Source organism: Crocodylus porosus, unplaced genomic scaffold, assembly GCF_001723895.1.
Source record: "Crocodylus porosus isolate Cpor-Errol unplaced genomic scaffold, CroPor_comp1, whole genome shotgun sequence".
Classification (NCBI taxonomy): domain Eukaryota; kingdom Metazoa; phylum Chordata; order Crocodylia; family Crocodylidae; genus Crocodylus; species Crocodylus porosus.
In genome coordinates, this window is record NW_017728921.1 from 13,622,157 (window position 1) to 13,640,577 (window position 18,421).

The 18,421-nt window shown below is 45.0% G+C and overlaps 1 protein-coding gene across 11 annotated transcripts in view; it reads left to right on the top strand.

Moving 5' to 3' along the window:
* Positions 1-18,421, top strand: part of ARVCF (armadillo repeat gene deleted in velocardiofacial syndrome) — a 263,050-nt gene that overhangs the window by 144,349 nt on the left and 100,280 nt on the right. For all 11 annotated transcript variants that reach the window (XM_019539025.1, XM_019539028.1, XM_019539026.1 and 8 more), the window contains 2 exons: positions 1,226-1,833; positions 15,095-15,594. In XM_019539025.1, the coding sequence (XP_019394570.1) occupies positions 1,226-1,833; positions 15,095-15,594 (1,108 nt within the window). The remainder of the gene's footprint in view (positions 1-1,225; positions 1,834-15,094; positions 15,595-18,421) is intronic.

Below are 18,421 nucleotides of genomic sequence, written 5' to 3' on the forward strand. Positions count from 1 at the left end.
GGGGTGGGGGGGGCTCATGAAGAGCCCCACATACAGTGGGGGACAGCAGGGATCACCCCCTGCCTGGCAGCACCCACTGAGTCAAGGGTTTTTTCCCCCAAAGAGCCAGGAGCTGGGGCAGGCAGGACAGTCGTTGCTGGGCTGGGAGAGCGGGCGGAGGATGGGCCTGGCCTGGCTGATTCGGAGATTCAGCCGAATCGAATCGGAACAGTGATTTGAATCAGTGAATCGAATCACTGATCGGCCAGATACAAATCCGAAATTAATACTAGCCACTTCGCACAGGCCTAATAACTGCCTAGTAGAAGGTTTCTTGTACCGCTTTTCAAGCAGCTTTTACTGGCCACCATTGGTGAAATATCCTGAACTAGGGGGTTCACTGCACATTAACCTCTTGGTCCTTATATGACAAAGGAAGCACTTCTTGGAAGTGATGCACCTTCTGAGATGGGAATCCTTTGCCTTTGTCCTTTTAGCCAGGAGTCACAAATAGGACAGGTGACCACCCTCCCTTCTTGCTCTTCTCTTTAGAAGTTGAAGGTTGAGATGGTGCTTGTCCGTCTCCTCTGCTTCAGACTCCTGGCTAAAAGGGCACAAGCAAAGGATTCTGGAACATAATTTAATGCCATTAGGGTTGTAATAAAGCAAGATTTATAAGACGACAAAATCATATAAAAATAAATGTCATGCATAAATATGCTTTCCAAAGCGCTGCCTGAAATTTTGCAGAGCCTCATATAGTTAGGTATGGTTTGTGGTAGTTAGTGATAGTTGTGGTCTGTGGTAGCTTGTCTAGATAGGTACAGCCTTACCTCTGCAGTTAAGGTTTTCATTATTACTGTGCCCCCAACATTTTACATGGGTTGCCATGAGAGTAACAGGGAGCCACCAATGTTCTTTTGGGTATACTTATAACTTATTACCCCTGAGCTATGGGAAGACTGGAGAGGGATGGATCCTTAATCATAAATAGAATTTTTACAACTTTTTTCTTTTTATTCTTTGATTCTTCTGTTAAAATGGAACCATTAGTGCTTTTATGAAATCTTAGCCAGTTTAGTATCTTGAGTCGCCGTTGTTGTTCTTCAGGAATATTTTCTAGTGCCTTTTCTAGACTAGTTTAGATCTCACCATTGGGAGTTTCCCTCTACATCCCCATAGAACTTAAGCACCACCACCAGTCAGGAGGAAAATATTAATATCTATTTTGGTTTCTTCTTTCTAGGTCACAAAAATGGTCAAGACTGTCACCACTAGAACAGTGCGCCAGGTTCCGCTGGGGCCTGATGGCCTGCCTACCATGGATGGCTCATCTCCCTTGGGTAGCTACACAGATTCAATAGACAGGAGGTATATGAAGAATGGGGAGCGGTACATCACGCCCCAGGCTTCATCCACATTAACCAGATCTTATAATAGCTACAACGATTCTTACCCTGATGGCCATGATGGGCAATACCGCCCTTATGTTGGCCATGATGGTTATGGCGAGCTGCCTGATAACTATGGCAGTTTATCGCGTGGTGTCAACTACCGTCCTCGCTATGCCTACGTTCCAGGAAACAGTTACCGACCAGAGGATGGGAGCTTCACTTTGCCAAGTAGGCGGGATAACTACGGTCCCGTGGCCCAACCCCAAGTGCCAACAGGCAGCAATGTTGACTTGAATCGCTCTCAGCCAGAACGTTTCCAGCCAGAGCCTTATGGACTGGAGGATGATAACCGCAGCCTCGGGGTTGATGACGAAGGGTATGAACTGGATCCAGATTATTCCACCGTGAACAGAAGGACAGCTGCAGGGGTGCCTGAGAGAGGGAGGCCTCACAAAGGAAGGTAAACTCCCTGCTGATGAATGTGTGTAATGCAATTTTTTTTCCTCCTAATTAAACTTAGAAGGTTAAAATGTAATGGTTTGGGTCAGCCTTTGGAATGAGTTAGCAGGAAAAGCAGCTACATTTGCAGTCAGCATGGTCCTCTTCTGTAAGGGAACGACCATTTGGAATTGTAAGAAATCAGAATAATCTAACAGAAGCAAAAAACCCAAGATTTCTAACTTGGGACTGCAACCTCTTCAGAATCTGGGTGTGAGGCCAGGCTTTCCCAAAGGAACTCCCTGAGTGTTGCCTCTTCTCACCCACTCTCGTACTGCCCTTCCCCGACCACGGAGGGCCGGGGAGTCTGAATGGACTCCTTTGAACGATTTCTTGGACACGGGAGAGTGCTCATCGCCACAGACCACCTCCATCCTGTCACAGCCACCCAGTTCTTTGTGAACACTGTGCACTCATTGTCTGGAAGACTTCTTGTGTGAAATGCAGGGCACCTTAGCATACCTCTTCCTAAACTGACTCGCGTAAAAGGCCGCACTGAATTTTTATTTTTAAAGGGAAAGTCTGTGATTGTGTTGTGTTTGCCTCCCAAACCCCATCCCATACTAACAAGGGGGAAAAAGAACTTGCGATGTGTGAACATTTTGACAGGGCCCGAATGTTTGTCTGTGAAACAGGAATGCTAAAGCTAACAACTGCTCGGTTATAGTCCTAACCTGCCATTGGGCTCGAGGGACACCTTGTTGAAGGAACCCGCTGGTGAGGTGCAATCCAGGTGCTTGATAAAAGGACTCAGCATCTGAGCAGAAAATGTCAACCGTCTGTAAGATCAGGTCATCCTTTAGTACTGTCAAATCATGGAAAGGAAAGCAGAGAGCACCTGTATTACACTTAACACAACTAGGGAGACTAGTTGCAAATGACTTCTGCCAAGCCACCTGCCTGGGAGATGTTCTGCTTTGTGTCAGCCCCAGTTTTCAGGTGTTCGGGACCTGGCGTTCTACATGTTGGGTTTGTAGCAGCAGCCTCTTGCTTTTATGTGAAAAATCAAGTTTGAGGGCAAGGGATTTTGGAGATGCAAGTCACTCATTATCTTATTAAACACTGAGCATTCCTGCACAGTATTTTTGGCTATAAACTAGACTCATTTTTCATGTGCTTCTCCTCCACCCCTCGTCCAGGCTAGTCTAGTCTGAAGACAAGCCTGCTCTCTGTTTTCGGTATGGGCTTAATTTCCACTATTTCATATTTAAAATAGTGAATTATGAATACAGCACCCTCTGTCTATTTCCACAGCTTCTGAAGGCCCTTTTAATGATACATTAAAGCAACAACTTGGCAGCAACACAGAAAAATGGGGAGAGACGCCAGATCTGCACAGGAGCTTCTGGAAATTCCCTGTGATCCCAGCCTGCCGTCTCAGGCTAGCCCCTGCTCTCACTCTCGCATACACTGGGGACTGAAATGAACACTAATCTGGCAGCTGTTGGGTACTGAAATATTGATTGATTTACCAAACTTGAGTGGCTCCTCTTTCTCTCTCTCCCACCAGGCAAACTTATATTGTACAACCATAGTTAAAAGCTGTCAGGCAAGAGCAGTCTTTAATTTTTTGTTACTATTTTGAACGTTTCATGTAGGATAAATAAGCATATATACTCACTGAACCTATCAATTTGCATTTTTAATGGATTTGAAGCATCCCTTTGATTTATTGTTCCATGGCAGTCTTGATAGGAGCAATTTACAGTTTTTGTTTTGCATTTCTTTTGTTGTTTTTTCATATTTAATATGATCAAGGGATTTTGACAAGTAATTAATCTGAGCATAGCAGTAAAGTTTAACTTGTATAAACATGAGGGAAGTGAATGAGGCCCACTTCATAAAGTGGTTACTCTCAACTATTTCAAACCACTCCAAGAAATATTTAAACAGTTACGTGAACCTACTTTTCAGACAAGCAACTGTTCTATAAGAAGATAATGACAACACATAGTGCTTTGTGTTTAACGAGAGTAATTATTGCTTGGTTACAGCTTTTAATTCCTCTGTTTAGTTTTTTGATTTTAAAACTAAAGTTATTACCCCATGGAGAGCAATAAATTAATAGCGCTTAAAAATGAAATCCTCAGAGTGCGGAACAGTCATGGCAGTAGCAGTAGAAGCTGCTCTACCTAGTTCAGCCAGTGTGCCTCGTGTATGAACCGGTGGGATCTTTTACATTTGAACATTGGAAGTTTATTTTTTGTGTTCCGTTCAATCCTTAGTTTGGTTTTTTGAGGTTACTACCTGAAGTTGTCAACCTTACCACGGTAGCAGTTGTGATAGGTACACACTTGCTAGAAATTGGAGCAAGATTCTTTTCATACAGGCTGCTGAATAGCCATCATATATTTAACCTGGTCCCAGTGCATGGAGCCCCGTGGCTAGGTGGGGATGATCTAGTTGGGGATGGTCCTGCTTTGAGCAGGGGGGTTGGACTAGACCTCCTGAGATCCCTTCCAACCCTAACTTTCTATGACTTTCTATGATAGGCGGCAGCCAGGGGTCTGCCCCCCTGCTGCCTGGCCTGGCTGGGTGCAATGTATGTCCAGGTCAGGATTTACAAGTGTGTTTAGGTGCAGTTACTTTCACTGCCATAAGATAGTACTGACCCTGACTACCCTATCTTATGGTAATGTTAATTAGTTTGCTGCAATCTAATAGTGTCACATATGTGGACTGCTTTATACCACAGCAAATCACTCTACTGTGCAGTTAAGCACACTTGTAGATGCACCCAATATGTCCCAATAGGATGTCTGAAAGCAGATCATGGGATGCTGCATCAAACCACAGTTGCTTCAGGTCCATCATCATGTGGAATTGGATATGAATGGAACTTTTCTTTGGATATTTATCCAAATCAGAGCAAAATTCTAAGCGTGAGACTTTTTTTTTTAAATGCAGTTTATTCCTCAGCCCTTACTATGTTAGGCTGGTACTAGAGATTAAAATAATATAAAATTCTGATCCACTGTTGATGCCAGAGTTATTGGATTCAATTTAGTTCTATCCCACAAGACCTGTAGTGAGTTCTCACCTTTTGCCTGTGATGGAATAATCTGTCTCTACATGTAGGGGACAAACTAGTCAGGTGGGTGACATCTGTACCCTTCCCAGCTGAGGGAGTGAGTTAAAACAGCTTCTTCTTCACCTATCTGATGCGACAGACAATTATCTTTAGTATTCCCACTCTTCTCATCACCAGCCTAATTTTAAACCAGTTACATTTGAATATAAATTGAGAATTAAAAATGCCTCTTTGGCAAATTCTTCAAATACAGCTAAGCATTAAAAAGCAAATGTTCCATCTGTTTGCACTTCAGTGCATGTAGCTGTGCTTGTTTTGTAAAGTCAACCCATCGTTCCTGTCATCTGTACTGAGAATGAGGCCCCTCATTCAGTCCCTAAAATTCAGAATTCTTCAAACTTTATCAGCAATTATTATTCCATACATTATTTCTCCAACACCGAAGTTTAAAAAAGATAAAACTTATTCTGCATTTACTTGGAAGTTGTCGTAGGGATCTGTACCTACAAGAGGCCATCATGTTAGAAACCAGTTGGTACACTGTTTACTAATCAGTCAGAGCCAAGAAGGCTGACAGATCTGCTTCATTCAGTCCATAATAATACCAGTAAAACACAAATCTGTTCAGTACCCCAGGGAAACTTTCCAAAACCTGGCATCTAGTTCAATGAGCAGTTCTCCATGCACGGTAACTATCACTTATCCCTAGTTGAAACCCCTTTGAATATGCCCACCTACATCTAAATTGCATATGAAGACAAACAAAATCACCAACATAGGTTAAGTCCGAGAATGATAAACTTCTGTTTGCAATTCTTATACTAACGTATTGAGCTAAGGCCTTATTTGTAAAGGGACGTTGTGACGGGCCACAGATTCGTTGGTTTTAAGTTCCAAAAAAATCATCTAGTCTGACCATTACGTTTTGCCAAGTTATTACCAGTAGCAAAAGTGTTTTCAAGCCATTGCTCCATATAAATTTTATCTTGCCTTCATTATGTAAGGTAAAATAATAATATACATAACACTGTACAGATTACAATTATATATGTATATAACTAAGTTGTAATACTTAGTTGAATGACTTCTTTTACTCTAGAACAAAAAAGCTTAACTTGTTAGTCTCATTGTGTAGGTAGTTAGTTTCTCACTTTACAATGGCCTTTACCTCTGTCAGATTTTAATTTCATAACAGTGCCTCTGCAAAAGTTTTCAAGGCTGCGAGAAGATCTATCCATGCAGGCCAGCTGATTTAAACAAGAAACTAAATGTAAGAATTATGTGAGAATGTAGTTAACATGGAAAAGCTGTCCTGCTTAGGATAAAAGTGTATGTACCGAACAGGTCTATATAGGAAAGAGCTGAATGAAGAATTTTGTGAGGCTGCTAGTTTCAAATTGTCTCATCTTATGGCTTTTCCTCAGCAAAGCAATTTTGTTAGCTCTGACGGCACAGGTGAGTGAAGACAGATGCAGGGACGTGTTTCAAACAGCAGGCACCAACTTGAGTAAGGTAGTGTACCAGGTAGTTTTCAAGTAGATCTAACACGGGGCTGTGGTTTCACAATCCAGAGGAGTTTCTCCTCAGCCTTACCGAGGTTCAGTGCAGTCCTTAAGTCAGGGGTGGGCAAAATGCGGCCCGGAGGCCGGATGTGGCCCACCAAGCCATTCTGTCTGGTCCGCGGGGCCCCTAAAAAATTTAGAAAATTAATATTAATGTGCCGTGGGCTGTCATGTGGCCCTCGATGGCTTGCCAAAACTCAGTAAGCGGCCGTCTGCCCAAAATAATTGCCCGCTCCTGTCTTAAGTCCTTCTGTTTCTGCCCCGTATGGCGGACAGAAGGTGCCAAAAAGCACAAAATTCTTGGTCTCCTTAATCTCTGGGAGTTTGTCCTGTGGCTTTTTACAAATGCTAGACAAAAGCTACCAGTTGCAACAACCCAAATATTCCTATAAAATGCTGCATGTTAAATGGCTCGGTCCTATGCATATTAAGCTATCCTGTGTCTATGTGATGCTTCAAGGAAGGCCCAAAAGCCAATTTTATCTGCCACTGGGAAGATCCATCTTAACCCCTGAAACAGGCAGTTGGTCAGACCCATAGCATCTTATACTTATGAATACAGGGAAGGAGGCTGGGGCAGTCATGGAGAGCTACACCTGCGGACCAGTTTAAATTATTGATGGAGGACCTGGTGGTTGCCATCTGGCCCCTGGAGGAGAAAGATCTTTTCCAAGGGGTCCTATTCGTTCATCATCATGTGGCCTCCTGCCTATTGTGTGGGCGGTTCTACACCCACGGCACTATGAGCAGGGACCTACTCAGTTTGCGATTCTGCAGAAACCGCAAAATCAGCACTGTCACCAAATGCAGCTATTGTCTGCAAAATAATAAAACCCCCCAAAAACCTAAAAATAAAATGCTGGCTTCCCAGTAGAAGCCGACAGTCCTCAAGGCCACTGAACAGAAGGAGCCACTGGCATGAAGGGGAGCAGCCAAGATGATGGCCACCTCTTCTCCTCCTGCTGATTGGTTGAGAAAGCTGCCTGTTGTGAGGCTCCTGCCTTCTCTGCCGATCAGCAGTGAGGGGTGGGGCTGCACAACAGACAGCCCTCTTGGCCAATCAGTTGCGAGGGGCAGGGCCACATAATGGACAACTCTCTTGGCCAATTAGCAGCAATCAGGTCGGGCCACCCCTGTCCAATCAGAGGCATGGGGGGTTCTCGCCATTATAAGCTCGTGAAAATGGTGTCTGGTCCCATGATTGACCCGTGAAATCGGCCACCTGCCGCCTCGATTTTGGTAGGTCCCTAGCTGTGAGGTCTCCCACCTGTTGGAAGAGCAGAGGGGTGATATTATTTTTAGTGGCTCCACATTTGTGTGCTTCTAGGAGTTCCTCTGCTCTCTGTGCAGATGCCAAATGACCTATTCTGGTCAGCTGTAAACCTTCTTCGTTCTTAAGGAGAAGCATCAGTGACCTTGTAAGCTTCCTTGTCAAATCCCACTGAATCTCCCTAATCACAGTGGCTTTTTCTTCTCCTGACTTGCCTTGATTTCATTCATATTTTGAATCTGGGCAGGTGTGGTTAAATGCACCTCAAGGCCCTCTGAATTTTCACAGATTTACTCCTAGCCCTGCGTGGCAAACTTCCAGATAATGTTCCTGATGAGTGAAGGGGATTTTGCCACTGTTCTGGATGGGTTAACTGGGCACTGGATAAGACGAAACTCCCTCTTTGGGTGCTTTGGGCCTAAATTTGTGTGTCCTTATTAACAGTGTGCGCTGCATATTAACAGTTTCTCAGAAAATGCTTTAAAGTAAGAGTTAATCTTGTTTGAAGGCAAATGCCTTTATGTGCTCGAGGGATGGCAGCAGACTTGTAATCCTGTTTGTTTCACTGCAATAATGGTCCCATTGAAGGAGGCTGTGGTTGGTAGAAACAGAGCCTGAGCAAAGCCTGAAAAGCCTGAGCAAGAATCAGACCTAATAAAAAGTATCCAGAGTAAGTAGTACCAGTTGCCTGCCAAAATCTAACACAGTTTGGGCTTTTGTATTTTTGTTGTTAGGATTTTTTTTTTCTAGCTTAAGGATAGTCAGGCAGCTTCTTTGGCAGCAGAGCGCTGTGGCACTGCTTGACTTGACTGGTCAAGAGCAATTACCAGTGGGTACAAAGTACGGTTGCCCTTTTCTTCCACTCCTTCCCTTGTCTTGGAGGCACGCGCAACCTTTTGTGGACTTGAGGTCTCAGAACACGCTTCCTCTGTCCTGGAGGCATTTGACACCTTCCCAGACTGAACACAGAGTGCTGCCAAAATGATTGGGGTTGATCCTTTTTCGGCAGATCTCATCAGAATCAATAGGCCTTTTTGGTGCATTTCTAGCTCCTTGTTGGGGGCTAATTCCGGGAACAAATCTTTTCTTCCTATCCCAGTTCCACTGAGTTACAAAACAGGAATCACTCCTTTTTCTAATTAGTGAAACTGCATTTGATTTTGCTATTGCACTTATCATTAATAATAATCATAGAGCCGTAGAAATTTAGGATTGGAAGGGACCTAAGGAAGTCATCTAGTCCAAGCCCCTGCCTGGAGCAGTGCCATCCCCAACTACATCATCCCAGTGAAGGCTTTGTCTAGCCAGGTGTTAAAAATCTCCAAGGATAGAGAGTTCCAGCCTGCAAGGGACTGCTTGGGGCTGGGGGGAGGAGGAGGAGAGTGATCACAGGCAGGGAGCGCCATGTGCATGTGTGCATGCACATGTACATGGCAGCCAGGCAGCATAGTGGAAAGCAGCTCCTGCAGCTCCCTACAGGTAAGTCTGTGGGGGGTGGGCATAGGGAAGGCAGAGGGGTGGGCACAGGCAATGCAGAGGGGCATACACAATGAGGCAGGGGACATAGGCAATGCATCTGAGGGGATGGGGGGGAACATGCCCCCCCAGATTTATGCACCCACAGTGGGCACAGGGCTGCATCATAGCTGGATCGGCACAGGCAGGAACCACCTTTGTGGCCCGGTGGGTGGGACCCAGCATGGGAGTGAGGAGCAGGACAGCAAGACTCATTGTCGCCGGAGGGGAGTGGGCCGCCTGAGGGGAGCGGCAACGGTGGCAGCCGGCACGGGGGTTCTGGTGGTGGTGGCCGCGGCAATGAGTCTTGCTGCCCTGCTCCACCTTCCCATGCTGGCTCCTGCCTGCTGGGCCATGGAGGCAGCTCCTGCCTGTGCGAGTGCAGCCAGACTACAGCTCCATTCCCTGCTGTGGGCGGATAAATCTGGGGCACAAATCGCTGCTACCAATGTGTCACCTATGGCATTGGCTATGGTCAGGCACCCCCCCATGCCCCACATCCTACACCCTGCCCCACACACTGGGGGGCTGGGGCAGGGGCAGTGGTTCAGGAGTGAAGGGGCACTAGTGGGGACAGGGGGCTGAGGGTCAGGAGTGAGGGGCACTGTCAGGGTCCCAGGTGCTTTAGGTTGAGCTTGAGGGGCACTGGTGTGGATGGGGTACTGCAGATCAGGAGTGAGGGGCACTGGCAGGGCCAGGGCGCTGTGGATCAGGAGTTAGAGGTACCAGCAAGGACGGGGCTGTGGCTTGGGAGTGAGGGGCACTGGCATATCAAGGCTACTCAGCACCACAAAACAGCAGGGGGGACAGCTGCAGCTGGACCTGCATCCTGGTGAGTAAAGGGGGCAGGGGGAGCTCTGATTTTTCCATGACAAAAAACCCCAGAATCAAATGCCAAAATATATAGGTATTTAAGATTTATCTTATTGTAATGATTGAGGCACTAGTAGGCTTACAAATTGCTTTAAAATTGTAAATATACCAATAAAACATTGTGTTCAACTGATACATAATTTGTCCACATCCCTTCTGTAGCGAGAGGCCCAAAACCGAGCACAGTATTCCAGATGTGGCCTCACTAGTGCCAAATAGAGGGAAAGAAGCGCTTCCCTTGGCCTATTAGCAACGCTCCTACTAAGGCAGCCCAGTATGCTGTTAGCCTTCTTCACAACAAGGGCACGCTGTTGACTCATATCCAGCTTATCCGGCTTATATCCTGTGTAACCCCCAGGTCTTTTTCCGCAGAGGTGCTGCTTAAGCAGTGGGTCCCAAGCCTGTACCAGCGCGTGGGATTGTTCCATCCTCAGTGCAGGACTTTGCACTTGTCCTTATTAAACCTCATAAGGTTTGCTTTGGTTCAGTCCTCCAATGTGTCGAGGTGACTCTGAATCCTAGCTCTGTCCATCAGCTTATAGTAATATCAAAAGGTCATTCAGTAGAACGGGGAACATTTGTACCCAGTAGTTTGCCATCCATGCAATCACTGAATACAGGGAGCTGTCAAATAAAGGATGAGCCGTTCAGCTGTTTGCTCTGGTGTTTAGTTAAAGGGTGATGCTGCTCCAATCAGCTGGAGCGCATCACCTTTCTGCATAGCTGATCAGATAAATGGCACCTTTTGAAACCAAAGCCCCACCAAAAAGCTAGAGCACTGTAGTGGTCTTGCGTAGCTGTTTGCTGCAGCTCTATATCCTCAGCCTTCCTTTTTGCAGGGTGGTGAGTAATGTAACCCTGCAAATAGTTCTACTGGAGTAATAACAGAACTTAACATTTCTAGCATGTGATAGACTAGTGCATAGTGCTTTCTTTTGATTCGGCAACATTGCCATTTAAGGCCCAAATCTTGCAAATCTGATCCTTGTAGGTGGTCTGATCAAGGGAGCTCTGGGCTGGAGGGAACCACTCATTGTGTGATCAAATATGAAGTGAAGATTCGTTTTAGAATGAAAAGAAACCTCATTCCTAGACAACAATAATCTTCTTGTATTGCATAGTTGGGGAGAAGAGAGAGAAAAACTTAATTTTGCAGGTTTAATTGAAGTGATAGACATTTACCTTGCAGACAGTAGATATGACTGAGCCTTGCCGAATTGCAAGTTACCTTGCCAAACAAATGACAGGAGGTTTGTAGAAGGCAATTATTAAAATTCATCTCCATCACTCTACTGCTTTCTTAGGCTCACAGTAAGGACACAGCATTGGCAGGGAGCTTGAAGCAAGGAACTATTATGTTTCCATTATAAGGCCTTAGTGCAGATTAAACTGAGTTTTGAGTGTTTGTCAAAACAAAATCCTGTTCACTGCACTTGTATTTTGGTATTTGCTTTACAACTTTTGCCTTATATTTAAATGAAATAATTTTAACGTTATTACTTTCTCCTTGCAATGAGGACTGAAAATGGCTTTGTTATATAACGGAAAATGTAATGGCTGTCCAGACATTGCAAATTGCACCCTGAGGAAAGTAATGAATTATACATACATAAATAACTGCATCAATAAAAGGATTTCTGCAGTTTCTTTTTGAGTTTTGGATACCTGCCCGTTTATAACCTTTCATTCCATTTACAGTTTAGATCAGCAATTAAAGTTACTGAAAGTTGCAAGAGATGCTTTTAACATAAAAATTTTAATTGTACCACTATGCATCTAGACCTTGTCCCCAGTCACTTCCTCCCAAGTGTACCAGTTTAATTAGCTGTCCCTTAGGATTGCAAAGTATTAACGGTCTATAGTTCCTTCTGCATAACATCAGAAATATAAAATCTAAGTAGTAACTGCAATTAAAATTGCTTGCTTGACTGAGAAAGCCATCATACCAAAGCAGTAGCTAATCTGTCCAGAAAAATGGCAGTAGGCAAAAAGCTACCAATGTTACTTTCTGAGAAAAAGAAAAGACAAGCATACAGGTTTCCCTTGCCGTTGGTGAGAGTTAGGTTCTGGATAGTTCCCGGGGTTGGTAAAACTAAAGGCTTATGGGAAAAATGGGGTTAGTGACTTGAATACTGTACAGTATAGTGTATAAAAATCATTTTTACCTACCTTAAATACATGGTGCAGTCAGCCAGGCGTAGGTGTACCCCTAGGGGTACTTGTACAGGTTATAGGGGCAGGTGCCAGTGGGCAGGGGTGGAGTGGGCCCAGGGCACAGCGGGAGCATCTCCCCCGGCATGTTTGCCTCTTATCTGGGGGAGCGAGAGAAGGGAGGGAAAGAGAGGAGAGAGGAGGGGAGGGGTGCGCCAGCCAGCCCTGCGCAGCACACCACCGCCAGGGCAATGTGGGGCAAGCAGCAGTGGGCAAGGAGATCCCTGTGCGCCTTCTCTGCTCCCTGCTGCACCGGGTCGTGGGGGAGGGACGCAGGGCAGCCAGGAACGGCCTGCCACTGCAGGTAGGGCAGCTCCCCGCCCCTGTGCGCTCCTCTGGCAGGGCTGGGGTCCACCGCTGGCTGGGGGAGCAGGGGTTGTGCGGGAGGGGGTTGGCGGGCTGATGTGCGATCACGAAAAACCATGGTTACTCAAAACTGTATACCGTGATAGCCAAAATGGTATACAGAATATTAATCCTGGATACTCAGAACCGTGGTTGGCAAAACCGTGGTTGGCTTGGGAAACCTGCACTTGCAGCTGCGTGACTCTTCAGATAATTTAAAGCTGCACTTCACACAGCGTGCGAGAACGGCGGTGTTGTCTTGAATTTTGTGTGCCTTTCCTCAATTGTAACCTTAATTCCTCTTGATAGTCATTCCATCTGTCAGCTTTACTGAGCAATGAAAAAAGTAATACAATTAACTTCCAAGAAGTTACTTTATTTTACCAGACATTAAAAAGACCGTTAATTTAAAGGGAGGAAGAAAGGTGCGGGGGTGGGAGGGAAGGAAAAGGTAAATGCCCTAGTTCTGTGGAAGGTTTCAAACAACTAGGTTGCTTAAAATACAAGTTGAAATCCTAGACAGGCTGACATAGCTGCCTTTTGAAGAAAATGAATTTAATTCACTGTATGCAGCATTGATGTAACAAGCAGTTTCTGTGCCCTAGGCAAGAGCAGCAGCCTCAGCAGCAGCGACTACCATTCTTGTACCCCTTCAAAGTTGGCACCCAGGGTGGGTGCCCTGGCTGCCAACTCCTAGTCGCACTGCTGGTAGTAGCTCTTTTGGATGCATCCTTAAAGGGGGAGGCCCTACTCCTGGAAATGCAAATACACACACCCTTTGTATGCTAGACTTTCTATGAGCTAGTGGGTTTTACTTGTGTGCATGGTGATGGAGAAGGTGGATCCCTGAGAGAGTGTCTGAAATATCCTGCTTTCCCCAGCATTGTCTATGGCTTGAGCAGTGGGTGGGTTTTACATATTGTCCCACTGTTGGCTGCATGTCTCTCGTGCTGTAATAAACTACATAAAGTCTGTTAAAAATGGAGTCTGTAGGCTGTTAGATGTCAAGTCTCACCTCAGAGCAAGTCATTTTGAGCCAAAGCAGCAGCTGTATCCTTCTCGGTCAGTAGCAAATCCTGAATTTGAAACTGTCTTTTGTACGAGTATCCAGACAAAGCTTCATATCTTGGCAGGCAGTTGGGTAGAGTGATGATTTATAGGAGTAGGAGACTGGAATTGCAGTGGCCGTCACTAAAAAGTCAGCACTTCTCCATCACCACCACCCATGATGTCTGGGGCGCTTACATAGTGTGGAATGCACTTTTTGAGGAAGACTGTGAATATATTTTAACTAATGTGTTATACATCTCTCTGCCCTTTTTGAGAGCAGGAATACTACTGTTTAATAACAGATGCAGTTGACCTTATTGCATAGATTTTATATGGTTAATAACTGTTGGGGGGGATATGAAAACCCTAACTTAATGGACAAAATGACTGCTGGAGGGGGACTTTCTTCTAGTGGCTTCAACCTTTTTGGACTCAAGGCATCCTCATTGGAGTTAAGGCACCCTCTATAACTTCTGTGGCTTGAGCAACACCCCATTAAACAAATTAACTTATTTATTTAATAATGGTGGTTGTCTCCTTGCAGAGGGACTGGACAGTGGGGGCAGGGGAATGACCAGTCAGGGCCTGCTCATCTCCTCAGACATCAAAGGATCTAGTGGTACCCTGCATGCCTTGGCACCCTGGTTGAGAATCACCGTTCTAGTGTTTCCTGGGAGGTAAAGAGAAGCCTGGGGTAGTGATGTGATTTGCTTGAAGTCACTCTGTTGATCTGTGGCCGACCTGGGAGCAGAACCTCGGCATCCTCCCCAACCAGTGCTTTAACCTTGGACTGTTCTGCAGATGGTGTATTATTTGTCTGAGCTCAGTTCAAAATTTGCCTTTTCCATCTTCTCTCAATAGCTCAAGAGGGCCTATTTGGGCCGCTGTGCTGTGATTTGGAAATATATTGAACCTGCCTTTAAAGTGCATGCAGCATGATGTTGGAGTTAAAGCTGCAGCATAGAGTGACTTGCTGACCAGACCTTGGATGCTGTTAATTAGATTTCTAGCCTGTTGCAGAAGGAGTGTCATTAATGAAGCTCAGTGTTTCCTACTAATTGCAGTCCCGTTCTATCATAATTGCTTTGCTAAGTGACCTAAATGAAAGCAATGTGTTTGATGACTTGCAATTCCTGTCATTATTTTACTGCTTACCAAACCACTACCGTTCTATGTTCTCATCACTACTGAGAGTTTAATGCTGCCTAATTTAATATGACCAGAAGTAGACTATTGGAAAGTGTTAATATATTACCACTAATACATATATAATAATAAGATGCTTGATCATTGCCCAGACATTAATCTTGGCTTAGATGCAGTGACTGCTAAGCCTGCTGTATTTTTTCACCATTGTTTTTTGCAGGGGCTACGATGATCCTATTGAGACAGAGATGGTTGACGAGAGAATCCCCTACCTTCACGGTGGCTATGCAGCACCTCTAGCTCAGCCAGAGAGAGGGAGCATGGCTAGCATTGACCGCCTGGGCAAACGCTCCCCCTCCATTGACAGCATCCGCAAAGACCCCAGGTGGCGAGACCCTGACCTCCCTGAAGTGATTGCAATGCTCAGTCACCCCATTGATCCAGTCAAATCCAATGCAGCAGCATACCTGCAGCACTTGTGCTACGAGAATGATAAAATCAAGAAGGATGTGAGGCATCTCAAAGGGATCCCTATTTTGGTAGGCCTGCTAGATCACCCAAAGCCAGAAGTCCATCGCAAAGCTTGTGGGGCACTGAGAAACATCTCCTATGGGAAGGATAATGAGAACAAGGTGGCTATAAAGAACTGTGACGGGATCCCAGCCTTGATCAGATTATTGCGAAAAACAAATGACATGGAGGTCAGAGAGCTCATTACAGGTCAGTGTCTCTTATTTGTCCTGTCCATATGATTCTTTTTCAGGCCTAGCTTTTAGTAGTGTCAGGAGGAGGAGTTTTTGAAGGCTTTAAGTTTGGATATAAGTTACAAACCACTGACTGCAGGCATTGTTTCAAACCCTGTACCCCAGGCTCACAGGAGTCTAAGTTTATGGGTGGTTTGGATGCTCATACTGTTCAGAAGAAACCAAGATGTTACATACATTTAGCACTTATGGGTCTCCTGGATGTTCAGAGAGACTAAACTAAGCTACTCACTGAACACATCCAGTGCAGGTGGGGAGGAAGGGAAGTGTTGGCTCTGGATTTAGGACCCAGAGACCTTGTTTTTGGGAGTGGGGGACACCCTCACACTGACCACAACCTTTCCATTTGATTATAAGCAAATTTATTGATACACAGTGATAACAGAAAAGAAGCAATACAAACAATCAAGCAATTGTATATAGCTACCAAATCAAGCAATTCTATATATCTCCCTCCCCATCCCTGTTCCCAGGACCCTACCTGGGGAACAGGGATGGGAGGGAGGGAGGGACGACACAAAGGGACCTGGGCTGGACGGGGAGGGCCCCTTTGTTGTTTTTAAGTCTCTCCTTTTGTATTCGCCTTGCCTCCTGATGACTCTTCATCTGTGGCTGTCTCTGGTTGGTTGTCTGTCTGTGGTCACGCGTCCATGTAGCCTTCCAGGCCTTCTCCTAATTCGGTCTATTCCCCCAAAACTGGGGCTCAGGCCCTGCTGCTCTGAGGCCTTGTTAGCTGGTGCCACTTTTATCTTGTGTTACGGGCAGTATGGTTCATACCCCCCTGGTTCCCAGATTGCATGTCCTTGTTGTGTTGGATAACCTGCCTGCCTTGAAGGCTGTCATCTCGTGTTATGGCATGTCCCGCTCAGTTCTTAGGCTGTGTCCATCCGTTGGCCTTGTTGTGTTAAACAGCTGGTCTGCTTCCAGGGCCGTGAGAAACTCTGTGTACGAGACCCAGGATACTTAGAAATCAAGCTACCCCGGCTTCCCATCTTAGACCCTTCCAATGAATATATCTATACCTACAAGCCAATTCCCAAAAAGCAAACCTTTAAATGCCGTTTCTAAGCCAACAGAAAGGAGAAAAAAAAAGCTGAGGTTGTGCAACTATGAACGCAGTGTTAACACTACTGCTAAAAGCTAGAGGATAGTTCAGGTTTATGGGTACAGGGACTGGTGTTGGGACAGTCGGGGTAGGAGGGATGTTTATTATAGTGTCAGGAAAAAGGGGCATGACCATAAAAGCAAATTCAGTTTTGTGCATACTTTGCAGTGATTTTTCAATCACTCGTAACTCATTGTTCAGTTTGTTTGAACTAAGCCTTGACTGGACTTCAAAATTAGTCTGAAAGCACAGGGCTAAGTTTCGAAGCTCACCTGTTGAGTTACGTATGTGGAGGAGAAGAGAAATGTGTGGTGACTTTTATTTCATGGAGGAGAAATGGGTTGTTTTTTGGCCTTCCACAGCTCAAAAGCGGCAGCATAGATTGCCCTTCTCACTTGAGAGGAAGGCGAAAGGGCATTTGGTTGGAGGCCAAATTTAGAGTATTTCATTCCAAAAGTGCAGTTTTTCAGATGTTTCTGAACAAGTGAAAGTGGACCCAGGACTGAAACTGTTGTGCTACGTTATCAGTCCTGGAAGCTGGCAAGCAAACTGTATCGCACATTTGGATTAATATATTGGAAGTAAATATTGTAATGCTATAATCGCCTGAAAACTCCTGGTGACATGACAGCTCTCTGGGCTCCTCATCCTCTGAAATGAATACTGGCATTTGGAGGCTTGCCCTTCTCTCAACTGTTGATATTTATTCAGCAAACTGGACCTAAATATGCAACCTAGAAACTAGCTTTATTTTCTCAGGCCTTCTCCACAGAGCTGAGAAAGGAGAGCTTTCCGCTATGTCAGAGATCCTTTAATTATCATGCATTCGTTTTGCTTTGCTTATTATCTGCACTTTGTCTTTTGACATCAGAGCTCTTTAGGCAGTATTTGTATTCAGTTTATTACAGAACATAATTCAACCCGATGGTTGACTCTTACTTTTTCTTCAGTTTTTTTTCCAAGTGAAATGCATTTGTTTATCTGCCATTTTAGTTTATTCAAAACTCATTTCCAGAGTGCTGCCAAGGAATACTTTTATTTCTTTAAATTCAGAAAAAGAAGAGCTAGCCTATAATTTACTCTGAAGGAATATTATTATAACGTTAAGTAGTAATCAGTCATCTCCAAGATGGCAAAAACAAACTAGCGCTTTCCCCCTTTCATTGTGAATGGCGTTTGCTTTGACTCCCTCCTGATGAATTAATTTTACAATTTAAGTATGTTCCATTTGATTCTACCTGGGCGTCAAAATTATTAATTTTGCTCTGCTTCCCTGTGTAAGCATTTCCTACTTGCTATTTTAAGATCCTTGTTCTTTGGAGAACCCCCCAGGAATGTCGAAGGCATTAACCTAAACAGATGTTCAGCAACAGATGATGCTCTTTTAATCTCCACCTAACCAGGGGATAGAGGGCTTTGGAAGAGACCAGTATTCCAACAATGTTTCTGTGATGGAGGCTGGGAGAATTGCAGCTGGTGTCCAAAGGCTCAGCTGAGAAAATGAACTGCCCATTGAAACTAGATTCCAAAGCACAAGTGCTGTTAGAACAGGAGTCGAGTCCATACAACAATGAGAGTACCGTTCAGCTAGCGCTGTTGCAAGTATTGAACACAATGGTTACAAGTCTTGTGCTATTCTTATGATAGGAGGTTGACTTCCTATCAGGGGCTGACAGTA